Genomic DNA, 12,755 nt, shown 5'->3' on the forward strand with positions numbered 1-12,755 from the left:
AGAGGATAACACCTAATCGGTGACCAGATACTTCATCTCAAGTTCTGCCAAAACTACATGAGTCAGCTACTTATATATAATCTAATTCCTTATTAGACGTTTTATTGCACTTTAAGACATCACATTATCCTACTTCTCAACTGCTTGACACCTAATAAAGTGTTTTTAGAGCTCTATGGCAACATGTTTTAATTGTGTGATCAGCATAAATACATGTTTTATCAAATTTTAATGTATTATTAAATCCATGGATGTTTCTTATATAAATATTTTATTTTAGTCATTATTTTCTGTGTTCTTTTGGGAAATAAGGGAACTATGTTTTATGTACTTTATTGTTGGTCATTTGGCGACCTCTGTCATCCAATCAGGAGAGGTGCAGCATATAATATGATCACACAACAGTTATGCTTTTAATTCGCTTACCCTAAAACATGAATTTCTTTTGAACCTATCCATTAAATATTTTGTCGGTTGTTTGATAAATGATAACACAGAAACAAACAAGTAGTTCTTTATTTGGGAGACTCTTATGATAACACTCATGAAGCGCTGGATGTTGGTTTCTCTCACCATGTTATTCGGCAGTTTGTTTAATGACTCAAGCTGGAATACATACATTTGGAATGTTTTTAATAAGAATGTCTTCTGTACCATTTAAATCGTTAGCCGGCAGAAAATACGGGTTGTCGTTTATGTGGTAGACTCTTATTGCGAAAGAAACCAGCGGAAGCACTAAACGGTGTTCTGTGAACGCTGCGTCGCCCTTGCCTACTTGGACTCGTTTGGTCTTATACAAAAATGAAGCCTTTATTATCACTCGAAATGGCATTTATTTCTTTTATTGTATTATTTGTGTGTATTAAGAACGCCTGGTGCAACAATGGCAGGAGGGTACGTGTGTGTCGTTTTCAATTCGTCGCATTTGCTCTTCGATGTTGCGGTTAGCGATGTGTGCTAAAAGGCTAACGGCAGCTTCACAGGTTGTTTTTTTTCTTCTCAATTTTCAGGTTGGCGACCTACAAGATACGGAATTCAGTGATTTCTCTGTGCCTCTAGAACATTCTTTTGAAGTTGGTAAGGACGTTTGACTGTTAAATGCAATTCTGTCGTGTTTGTTAGTTACCTTACAAAGCTGCTTCAGTGCAACTGGGGAGAACAACCTCGCGACCAGACGCGATTCGAAAATATTCAACTTTTTTGATAAAGTAGTCTGAAGTTAACCTACCGGCTTTACCGGGCTGTGCTCGGTGACATATTCTCAAACTCTTCAATCTTGTTTTCAATTCGGCGTGTGTTAAATGTAATTCACGTCACCCTCTCTTGTCTCTCAAATGCCCTGTGTATTTACTTTGCTCCCACACGATTGAACTGTCGCCGCCATTTGACAGTGCCATAAACAGGTGCATTTCATCGGGAACTCTCGCGCGATCTCTGTCCAGATGACGTAAGCAAGTTCCGGGTGCGTGGAGCGCTGCTGCTGAAAGCCGGCAGGGAGCCCGGAGTGTCCCTTAGTCAGAACCAACTAACGCAGGATGACAGAGTTAAGATCAAAGTAAGTAAAAGCAGCAGAAAACTGCAATAATAACCATTAAAAAAAATGTATATATACATACAAACAAATTATAAACTTAACCCCAACCCGAATTGTATTATTAAGAAAAACAAGTAAACCTTTCTTTTTTCTAACCTCCATTTCAAGTGACCTGGCCCACAAGCACAAATGTTTATCCACTTTTGATTGAAGGCAATATTAACGTATTAAAAATTCTGACAGGAAGTGGCATCAGTGGATGGCCTGTACCGAATCCGAGTGCCTCGGGTTTCCCTGCAGGCTGACAGACAGACGGAGCGACAGATGGATGGATACCTCACCGCCTTTGTCAGAGCTGTAAGTCTTTCAACATGCTAAAATTATTTGCTTTTGATTATCATTATCCAACTTTTGGAGGGGTCATGTAACCTGCACCTTTCTCAACTGATTGGCCCCCAGCTGTTATGAAATGCGCTATATAAATAAAATTGTATTGTATTCAATCATGTAACATCAATTCATTTAGGACATCTTGGGAAATACTTTTCCATCAATTACGACTTTTCCCACAATAGAAGAACATATGTAAGATAATTGACAGGTATAAAAGGTTTGACTACCACTGCTCTAGCATGTGAAAAACATTCTGAACACTAATCGTCATCATGATTGCCATGTCCCCTCTGTTCAGTGTGCCATGGTGGAGTCCCACCTGAGCGACGTGATCACGCTGCACACGGACGTGTCGGGCACGCTGATTGGCGTTTCCATCGTCACGCTGCCCGGGGCGTGCACGGGGACGGACGTGGAGGACGAGGTGGACCTGGAGCTCTTCAACACCACGCTCAGCGTCATGGCTCCCGTCAACGCGCCCGGGTCCGTCAGTCGTACCGCCGATTGCTTCTTGACCTTTCTACGTGTTGATTTCTGGTGTCGTGAGTAACTAGCGAGAGGAGACGATGGCAGGAATTAAGACTACGTGTAGGGCCAGGGAAACGCTGAATCGAATCATTTGATTAGACAATAAAGTCGACACAAAATGGCTATTTTGAACTAATGGCAACAAAATAAACAATTTATTGTCAACCTCGCTATGGCCGGTACTCAACAGCAGCAAGAGTGGCTAACAGTTAGCCAGCTAACAGCCATCCGCTTGGCTAATTTGATTTTATAACAGCCAACTCTACACTCTCATTGGCTGACTCCCGCGTCACTCACCAGACCAGGCCCCGCCTTTTAAAGCCACACACACTCAAGGCCACAGAGACAGTGTTGAACATGAGGATGGCATCGCCTTTAGAGAGAAATAATCAAGTTATACTGCTTTACTCTAAATTTGAAGTCATTATTTTTTTGGCTGAGGGGGGGGGGGCAGGGTTTTTTCTGTGGATTATCTAGTGGCTTTGTATTTCTCTCTGTTGCATGAGGTGCTCCCCTCCCTTCTTTTCTCAGCCATCTCTACCCGTCAGCTTCAGTTGCGGTTGGGTTGTCAGCCTTGCATTCCCGTCAGGATTTGTCAGCTCTCAGCACTCAGTGGCACGTTTTTCTTTTTTGATTTCTAATTGCCACAAATTGTCCTCGCAGACCCGAGACGGCTCTGTTCCTGGAGCGCATGGAGCAGGAGTCAGAGAAGAAAGGCAAGAATCCCCAGGAGCAGAAGTCTTTCTTCGCTAAATACGTAAGTGGATTCCCCACCTCGTCCGCGGAGCTTTGCTCGTCTTTCCCGCTTGTCAAACTTGCTTCTTTTTTGCTTCCCCGAACGTGCCGAGGTGGATGTTTTCCAAAAGCGCTTCCCAAATTGTGGCTGTCAGTTGTAAAAAAAAGACCTGCGCCTGAAGGTGGCGCCGTGTGGTGGCACACGCTGCGCCTTGCTGACTGCTGTGTGCCGCTCGCTGTGCTGTTGTGTTGCAGTGGTATTTGATACTTGGAGGCGCAATCTTCCTCATGGCCTCCAATTCGGCACAGCCCCCAGCAGGGGGAGGCAGAGAGCAGAGTTGAAGCTCCCCCCACCCTCAGATTCACTCACTGGAAGTAAACATGAGAATGCTTCATCGTGGCTCCTCCCCCTTCTCATCTTCCTCCTCTTCATCCTGCTCATTTCCTCACACAGTGGCCACCATCGCTTTGGTAGTACTCAACTGCAGAAAGACCAGGCGACCGGGCACCTCTGTAGGTGCTACTCTTTTGGTTAGCAAAGGAAAGACACAACATGTTGGTGTCAGTCAGTCAAGATGCTTCCGCTCTCGGCCGTGTGGGTCCAGTCAACTCATTAATTGAGGCGCGGCGGCGTCTATTACAGCAGAGGCCACTATTTGAGGAAATACGGCGCTTTTCAACGATAAAGATCGGCAATTTCTAACTGGGAATGATTGTGTGGAGGGGCTTGACTTAATCATGTTCCACTTAACCACTAACAACCCACTAACATGCTTTTCTAATTCTTGCCTTGAAGCCAATCTGAAAAAAAAAAAAAAAAAATCAACAAATAAATTCTTTTTTTTTCCAGTGGATGTACATTGTGCCCCTGGTTCTCTTCCTGATGATGTCAGGCGCTCAGGACCAATCTGGGGGCGGGGCTGGCGGCGGCGGAGCAGCCAATGGCGGCGGCCGATGATTCCCCCCCCCCCCTTAATTCTTGAGCTGCTGTACATGAGCGTTAATGTGATCTTTTTTTTTTTTTAATACTACTGTGAAGAAAATAAAAAGTATTTATGAGCCCATGGCATTGAAGTGCTTCACTGTTTATTTTAGATTCCGACAACAACAACTAAAAATAGTTTGTAACTGCATCTGCATCATATGGAGCGCCATAGCATACTTTGGGAGATATAGGACATCATTCAAAACGACACAAGTTAGGATATGATGCAACATGTAAACGATAGCTCACAAACAGCTCATTAACCTTTGGAGTATGCATTTAACAAGGACAAAAAGCAAAACTGGTGTCAGTACTAGAAATTATTACATTGAACTTTTGCACCAGTGGAAGGTGGTGCATTTGGGGCGCCGGCCTTCCTAAGGCACCTAATGCGAAAAGAGAGCACACATGTACATCAAAGAATGATAAGTAAAGAAATATTTTGGAAACTATTTTGTATTGCAATTGAGAGCCGACGGCGTGTATTTTGAATGTGTGTGGCGCTCGAAACACGCAGGTCCGCAAAACTTTACGTCCATGTATGCGCTCGCTCCCTCCGACCGGCTGTTTTTAGTACGGCCGTCCAACTGTGAAATAGTTTGGCCGCTTATTTCGGGCGGCGCCTCGCTGACACCCAGCCCCGCCGTCCAATCGGCAGAGGCCCCGGCTGGCAGGGCCCCGGTGCATCATGGGAGACCACGCTGATGGATGCGCTTCTACCAGGAAGCGCCAGGACATTGAAACATGATTGTCGTCGTCTGTGTGTGCGTGCGTGCGTGTTGAAAAACGGCATGTGTTGCATGACAAACATCACGCTTGCGCAAAAGCATCAAGAAACCTTCCATGAATATTGTTTACACTGTGTATTATTACTCGTTGCACATGAGGTGTGTCAGAAAGGTTCTAGGACTGGTGTCCCAGAAGACATGTTTCAAATACAAACGACAGGTCCCTCCCCTTGTAAGCGTTATGTTGATTCAAAATACGCATGTGAGGTGCAGGTGTACAATTTTTGCCAATTTGGGGCTAACCATACTCACGTTCTACACTGCAGTATATGTGACTTTAAATGTGTGTGGCTTTAAAAGGCAGGCCCTGGCCTAGTGAGTGACGTTGGGTTCTGCAAATGAGAGCATAGCATTGGTTAGAATCCCATCATTTTTGGTCAAAAAAATAACCACAAATATTTTGGGGGAGGACAAAAACTCTGTTGATTATCTGTGGAAGCTATTTTGCATTTTTGTGACACCGGTACCGCAAGTGACATGACAACTTGTAGGGTTTTGGGACAGGGTTCTGCCTTCAATTGAGTGTTACGAGCCTTGATTAGGGTTGGAAAGGAGTTTTGGCAACCAAGAGTGAGTGATCATGGATCAGGGAGTTGTCACCCGGCCGCATCCTTGGCAGCGGCACACAGGGAGCACCCAGGATTTAGCGGCCTAGCCAGGAAAACACGGCGGGGGGGCTTTCGGGGGGTTACATCCGTGACAGCTCCTAAATCTCCAGGGCCATGTGTCTTGGCATGTCAGTGTCGTGACTGAGGCTTCTACAGCAAGGTTTATGTTGCACTAAAAGTCGAGGGGCCCGTTGGTTTCAGCCAGACACTAAATTTGAGCACCTTAAGCTAGGAGACTTTGCATTTGCTTCCAAGAATACCCATTTGGGATTTTTTTTAGGCTAACGCTAAAACTAAGTGCTAATGACGCTAAGTTATGTTATTTATTTTGGCAAAATAGTCTGACTTTTTACCCACAGAAAAGTCTTTTTTTCCAGCACGAAAGCCTTTTTTTTCAGATTCGCCAAAAATCTGCAGAATGTCTGATTTTGACTTTGTTTGGGCAAAAAGTTGTGACAAACAAGTGAGACCGTTATTTTGTTCCCCCCAAAAAGTCAGATTTTTCTGGGCTAAAATCACATAACGCTAACGAGGGGGCCCGTGTTTAATCTTAAACCGTGCTACAAACCTTAGCAGTTGTTGGAGATGCTCAAGGCGCTGCGGCATCAACGCAGCCAAGCGCACGTGGTGCGGCCGGTCTGGAAGCGAGACGTCGAGACGTCGGCCCGCTGGCAGCTGGCCGCCATCAGTCAGGCCAAAAGCATCCGTGCCGCTTATCGTGCTCTCCATTTCGCCCACAGCGCCGACGTGTTAGCGTGTAATCGGGCAACACGAGAGGGACGCTAACGCTGGCTGCTGCTCGTAAACAGAGGTCAGAGGTCAGCGGCAGGGACATGCGCTCGTCTACCGCGCCTCGTTAAAATATCTCGGCTCCCCTAAAGAAGACGAGGTATTCACATCAACTCGACACAACGTTATTAATGCAGTCACGACGGAGACGTCCAAGACAGAGCTTAGGGTTTTAACCAGGGTCAGGGTTTCAAAGTAGGGTTTCAAGTCAGCGTTAGGGATTTCAACTAGGGTTGGGGTTTCAAGGTCAAAATTTGGGTTTCAAACTAGAGTTTCGGTTTCACAAAGTAGGGTTTTTAGTCAGGATTAATGTTTTAAATCAGTGTTAGGGTTTCAAACGAGGGTAAGGATTTTAGGGAAGGGTATCAAGCCAGGGTCTTGGCTTGAATGTAGGGTTTTTAGTATGTGAAGGTTTCAAATTAGGGTTGTAAGTCTGTTAGGGGATAGAGTAGGGTTTCAAGTGAATATTAAAGTTTCAACTGGAGTTAGGGTTTCAAAATAGGGCTATGGTTCAATGAGGGTGCCAAACATGAGTTAAAGCGAAGTCAACCCAAACATATTTTTTTCAAGAATATGTTCCCAGCAGATCCACTAGTTGAAACACGCCATTCTGATTAATTTTGTGTTTGTGGAATATAAGTTAAGCAGCAAAATGCACTCGTTTTTAGCCATCTCTGGGGGCGGCCATTTTGTCTTCTTTCGACTGAAAATGACATTACAAGTGCTCACAACGACCAATCACGGCTGACGTTTTCTGAATCTGAGCCGTGATTGGTCGTCGTGAGCAGTTGTGATGTCTTTTCAGTCGACACAAGACAAAATGGCCGCCCCCAGAGATGGTTGAAAACGAGTGGATTAACACTTATTCCACAAACGCAATATTTATCAGAATGCTCTGTTTCAACTAGTGGGCTTGCATAGAACATATTCTTGAAAAAACATTGTTCTTCTAACTTCCCCTTTAAGGTTTTAAGCAAGGGTGTGGCTTTGAGGGCAGCAAGACGTCAAGACTGCAGGATCTTACGTCATGTTCCATTTTGAGCTCCAAACTGCTTGTTTGAGTTTTCCAACACACGCTGCTTTCACGTGCATGCAAATGAGCGACACCCCCTCCGCCCTGACTCCACATGCACCGGCATGGCATCATCCGACACCTCGCCCCTTGTTGAGTGTTGACGGGGGTCCTGCGCTACAACGCCCCCCCACCCCCCACCCCCATCTGGAAAGTAATAAGAGGGCTCGCCCACGGGAGAGTCTCACCACACCGACTGGCGCCCGACCTGACAAACCACAAAAGCCAAGCAAGCAACATGCCCATTGCCAAGAAAGCAGGTAGGAACACAAAGTCCACCCAAAAATGCCATTTTGTTATTTTTTTAATCGATATCTATATGTTGACCTCAAAGTTCTTCTTCACGGCAACAATTAAATTGTAGCCTTAAAAGAAAAAAAAAATGTTTCCAGAACAAAATTCTTTTGAAAAACCTTTCCAGCAATTATTCCTTGAATCATGTGACAAAAAAAAAAACAACCCAACCTAATAGTAAAAAGATCATTTAAAAAATGCGACGATAATAAAAGAAATTGAGTTTTTCCTTGGGAATGTTTCAGAAACAGTTGCATTTAAAAATAACTTTTTATGAGACTGTATTGACTGAATTAAAAAATATTTCTAAGAAAACTAACTACTTGTATAGACATCACATTTTCACAAATGCTTTTGGCGAGAAAAGAAAATCTTAATCTTATGTAAGCGTTAACTACTAATAAGAGAATTCAAATGCTTTGAAACACTTAATACAGTCTGTGAGAAAGTTTTTTTTTTTTTTTTTACCCCAAAAGTTTTTTTTCCCTAGAAAGGAACAACTCAATCTTATAATTCATTTAAAAAAAAGACCATTATGCGCTATACAAATAAAATTGTATTGTATTGTATTGTCCACTAAAATTGTTTGCTTTTTTATGCCAACTTCATGGTTGAACACTATTTAAGTTTTTTGTTTTTTTGTTCAAAAAGATGATGATTGTGGAACATTTCAGAAGCTCACGTGGAGGAATGTTGCAATGGCGGCTTTTGCGGCCTCGCGTCGTTTGCCGTCGCGTCCCCACCGTGGATCCGTTTGAAGCTCATTTTTATCCCTCTTGATTAATGAGCCGTGTTTTCCGAGTCAACGTATTTTGGGGGCCCTCATCAATCATCCTCTTTGGCTTCATCCGCCTGCCATCAATCCCATCACTCACATTTCCCACCAGCTCAACTGATATAAAAAGTCTACACACCCCTATTTATTCAAATTCCAGGTAGTGTACATGGCTTGAGCAGACTAAAAAAGTCAGGAAAAGCCTACTGGAACATCTGAACTTTATTTGGGGATAATGCACTTGAAAAGGTGGCAGTCCCATTTAACATGAGTTTGAATGTGATGGGTTGATTCCGAACACAGCCACAGTTACCCAGTTATAAGAGGGTGTGCACACTTGTGCAACTACATTATTGCCCATCAACAACTTAAACCTAGAGTTCTATGAGAGTAAAGTTGTCATTTTCCGCAATGCCAAATTTTACCAACCCCCCAAAAGATCCAACAACGTAATGTTAACAATGCCAAAATATTTTGCTCAGCACTAACTGTAACATTGATAAACGTACGCTAACTAGTTCTGTGCAATCAAGTTCTCCGCTAACTGTCACTGCTCTATGCTAGCGATTTCAACCATATTTTTGTAAAAATTGATGTCATACAACAATAACATTTTTTCAACGAAAAAAAATGTAAAGGTGCAATAAGTGTTTTCCGTCTGACATCCCGCTGGCTGGGCAAGGTCACGCAGTGAACGGGCTCACTCGAGGCTCGCCGATGATTTGTTTTTGCCGTGTCATGTTGCCCAGCTGAGCCGGCCGGAGGAGCTGGAGGCGTAAAGTAATTCCGTCAAGTCTCTCCTTTCATCTCGGGAGGAGAAAGACGGAAGAGGCCAAGCCTCACTGGAGCTGACCTTTGTTGTCATACGTCTTCATCACACGCGTGGAACGCGTCCAAAACCGCCAAGCGGATCCCATAATCCTTGCTCGTCTTCCAGGCGTTCTTCCGCTGCTTTCATCAAAGGGTGCTACTCTTAATAGTAGTAACAATATTAATTTAAGATTTATATAGAGCTAGTGAATTCACATTGTTTCGAAAAATACATCTTCAATTTAATTCAATGGTCGTCCTAAAATACAAGAATTAAGTAATATTTTTGCAAGAAAACATCGGAATCTAAGGGGAACAATGTTTTGTGATGAAATTAATTCCCCAAATTTTTAAATGGACTTTAATTCAAAGGCCATGCTAAAACATTACCAGCATGATTTAATACCAACAAGTTGGGAGTCGTTTAGTCTGCGTGTGAGCGTGAGTTGTAGTCTACAGCAGCGGACTGTGGAGAGTACCTTAACAGCTCCGGTGTACCTGACGTTGGCTCCACACTCCAATTTTGGCTTGCAAAAATTGAGCAAGTAGGAAAAACTGAAGGTAGCACTGCACTAACGACTTTGATTTATGCGGTGCGAGTGAGGCGTCCTGCTTTAAACGTTTAATTGCTCCGATAAGTGACGGGATTATCCGCGGATCTCGGATCTCAGCGGGAATGCCAGGATCATGCCAGGAGGGTCCTGGAATCAAAGGCCGCTCGTTAAATGCTCTCACGCCATTTCGAGGAAAGACACGACACCCCACAAAGCCCCACCCGTGATCCTTAGATCCCCCCTGCACCACATTTGATGATGTAGAGGTTAAAGAGGTTTGGCAGATTAAGGTCTCAACAGTTGCTTTAGGAATTGGTTGCTTGGATCATTCAGTGCACGTTAGAAGATAGGATTACAACCAACTTTAAGGTGATCTTAAAATGCTTTTCCGACAGTAAAAAAAAAAAAAAAAGATTTTGTTTTGTGTGTGGAACTCAAGAGAGCTCAGTGTAAAACTGTTCACCTGCGAGGACGGGTTTAAAGACGGCATTTGTAATTTTGTTTCTCTTGACCAAAACTTCAGTGTTGTCATGGTTAAGATCAGGAAAGCATTTTTTTTTTTTTTTTTGCCATCCAGGATTTGATGTCTTAAATAAAGTGGGGGAAAAAGCATTCATTGGACTGAGGTCATCGTTGGACGTGCATATCATTAGCGTAACTGGATGTTGACTCCATTCTTCTTGATGACACTGCCAAGAGTGAGCATATATAAATAGTACAGGACCTCAAATTGACCCCTGCAGGACACCACGCAATTTGATAGATTTCAAGGAGCATGCATCTAAATTTACCATATTTCTTTATACACTTGAGATTATTTCAACTGTATTTATTACAAGAAAAAGTCAGTCGTAATCAGATAAAAATAATTCAAGAAATTGATTTTTACTTACAAGAACAAGGTCCTTTTTGTATGCGAGTATGTGTGCATTCTTAGAAATCTTGGAAAGAAAGTGGAAATTCTGTGTTGCTCACACAGCAGGTGTTTACTCAGTTTGGACTAACTTCTTTCTCCTTTTACAGGAAGAAAAAATAATGGGGCAGCAGAAGGTAATCAATTAATCGTAAGATAATTATCCGTGATAATTAATAACAACTTTAAATGTTTTTATGTCTCTTCAGAGAAGCTGCCGCCGTACGAACCCAACATCCCCGAACCAACCACCAGGGCAGACTTTCTCAAACGTTAGTTACTAAATACTTCCAATACAATTATCAACAACAACTGTTACTCACTGTTTCATGCTAATGATTTTGTGTTAGCCCTACATGAATTTGCTTTAAGCTAACTAGCGCTATCAGCTTGCTCAGTGCTAACTAAAATAATGTGTGCTAAATACGTCTTCGCTATAACGGGATGCTGAAAGCAAAATCAAGACAGTTGAAGACCCAAAAGTCAGAGCTGATATGACGTCAAGTGTTTTGGGATCAATGGTGGACAGCGTTTTTAATCCATCTGCACTGGCTAAAGTAATTCTTGACTTCCTGCCCAGACTGGATGCCGCTGTCTTTGGACGACAAAACGGCGCAGAAGCTGCTGTGGATCTCAGAAAGCGGAGCTAAAGTGGCGCGCACATCAGATGTCGTCTGTCCGTATCCCAACAGACCAGAGAGATACGAACACTCGCCACAGGTGAGCAAGGCGGACATTTTGCCTTCAAGACTTTTTAAGGTCCCTTCAGATAAAATACACTCCTACAGACCTTTGCAAAATTCAGTCCCCCGAGCCAAATTCACTAGCAACATGAAATTTGGTGGACATGACTATCATGAGTAAAACCAACGTAAGACCCATTCTCACAAACTCATATTTTTGAATGAAAAAAGTGTTTATAACATTTCCTTTTTTTCTGGGGAGGAAAGTATTTTTTCTGACGATACTCCGTATTTGTGCAAAATAAAAGTCCTATTTTTTTTTTGTTTTTTTTTAGAAAGTTGATTTTTAAAAGAAAAAATCTTTTCTCCCCGCGAAATGTAGAAAAAGTCAATAAAAAAGTCTGTTTTCTTCGAGGGGGGGGGGGGAAATAAATTCAGATTTGTATCCGCGAAGGTTGAACGGATGCGCGTCTGACCTGGCGTTCCCGTTCAGGTGCTGTGTAAGGAAGGCCTGCTGGGCTCGCGCGGCTACTGGGAAGTGGATTACGACGGCTGGGTGGTGATCGGCACGGTGGCGGAGAGCGCCCCGCGCAAGGAAGGCCCCTGCGGCCTGGGCGAGAACGCCAGCTCCTGGGGCGTGGGCTGGTCGGGCTCCTGCTACCAGGTGTGGCACAACGGCGAGAACGTGGACGTGGACCTGCCCCTGTGCCAAACGCTGGGCGTGTACGTGGACCAGCCGGCCGGCATCGTCAAGTTCCTGCTGGTGGAGGGCGAGGGCAACAAGGAGGTGCGGCTGGTGCACAAGTTCAAGATCGGCGTGCAGGAGAAGCTCCTGCCCGCCATGTGGGTTGGCACAAACTCCTTCTGCCTCATTCGGAAAAAGGATGAGTGAATGGCTCGGCTGCAGGCTGGCGGGTGAAACGAGCGGACATTTAAGGTGGAACAAGCACTCGAGGAATCCAAGGTGGAAGTAGTGTGTTGATGCCCAATTGTTTTATTATACTGTTGTGTATTATTCCGTTTTTTGCTCTTTTTTTTTTTTTTTTTTTGAAATAGGCATAGATTACTTTGTATCTTTGCATGTGTCCTAGAGAGCTTGTTTTGCATCTTTCAGAGTGCCAAATAAAGTCAACCTATGTATACAAAAATAACTCATTCTTGGGGGGAGATTTTTGTTCAGGACAAAAACAATCTTACAAAAATGTTTTTTTCCTTACCAAAAATAAATACATAAATCAATAAATAAATAACTGAGAAGATAAATTTATAGTCTTGAATGAGAATGAATGAATGA

At 43.5% G+C, this 12,755-nt stretch overlaps 2 protein-coding genes across 4 annotated transcripts; both read left to right on the forward strand.

The window, feature by feature from the left end:
* The first annotated feature begins 717 nt into the window (after window positions 1-717).
* On the forward strand, window positions 718-4,259 carry emc10 (ER membrane protein complex subunit 10). 3 transcript variants are annotated; one of them, XM_086055552.1, is made up of 8 exons: window positions 718-894; window positions 1,011-1,077; window positions 1,443-1,555; window positions 1,778-1,891; window positions 2,226-2,410; window positions 3,119-3,212; window positions 3,446-3,565; window positions 4,041-4,259. In XM_086055552.1, exons 1-7 carry the CDS (start codon window positions 802-804, stop codon window positions 3,530-3,532), a joined length of 753 nt encoding a protein of 250 aa, XP_085911678.1. In that variant the 5' UTR covers window positions 718-801; the 3' UTR covers window positions 3,533-3,565; window positions 4,041-4,259. The 3 variants fall into 3 exon arrangements, with proteins under 3 accessions (XP_085911678.1, XP_085911677.1, XP_085911679.1); XM_086055551.1 differs by lacking the exon at window positions 3,446-3,565; XM_086055553.1 differs by lacking the exon at window positions 4,041-4,259 and having other exon boundaries at window positions 3,446-4,013.
* A 3,369-nt stretch (window positions 4,260-7,628) lies between these two features.
* LOC147134054 (tripartite motif-containing protein 16) lies at window positions 7,629-12,692 on the forward strand. The gene is made up of 5 exons (XM_086055843.1): window positions 7,629-7,692; window positions 10,889-10,915; window positions 10,988-11,050; window positions 11,359-11,498; window positions 11,955-12,692. Exons 1-5 carry the CDS (start codon window positions 7,671-7,673, stop codon window positions 12,351-12,353), a joined length of 651 nt encoding a protein of 216 aa, XP_085911969.1. The 5' UTR covers window positions 7,629-7,670; the 3' UTR covers window positions 12,354-12,692.
* Window positions 12,693-12,755: the final 63 nt, after the last annotated feature.

This window comes from Filicampus tigris, chromosome 16 (assembly GCF_054856515.1).
Source record: "Filicampus tigris isolate MCC_2025a chromosome 16, RoL_Ftig_1.0, whole genome shotgun sequence".
Taxonomy (NCBI): Eukaryota; Metazoa; Chordata; class Actinopteri; order Syngnathiformes; family Syngnathidae; genus Filicampus; species Filicampus tigris.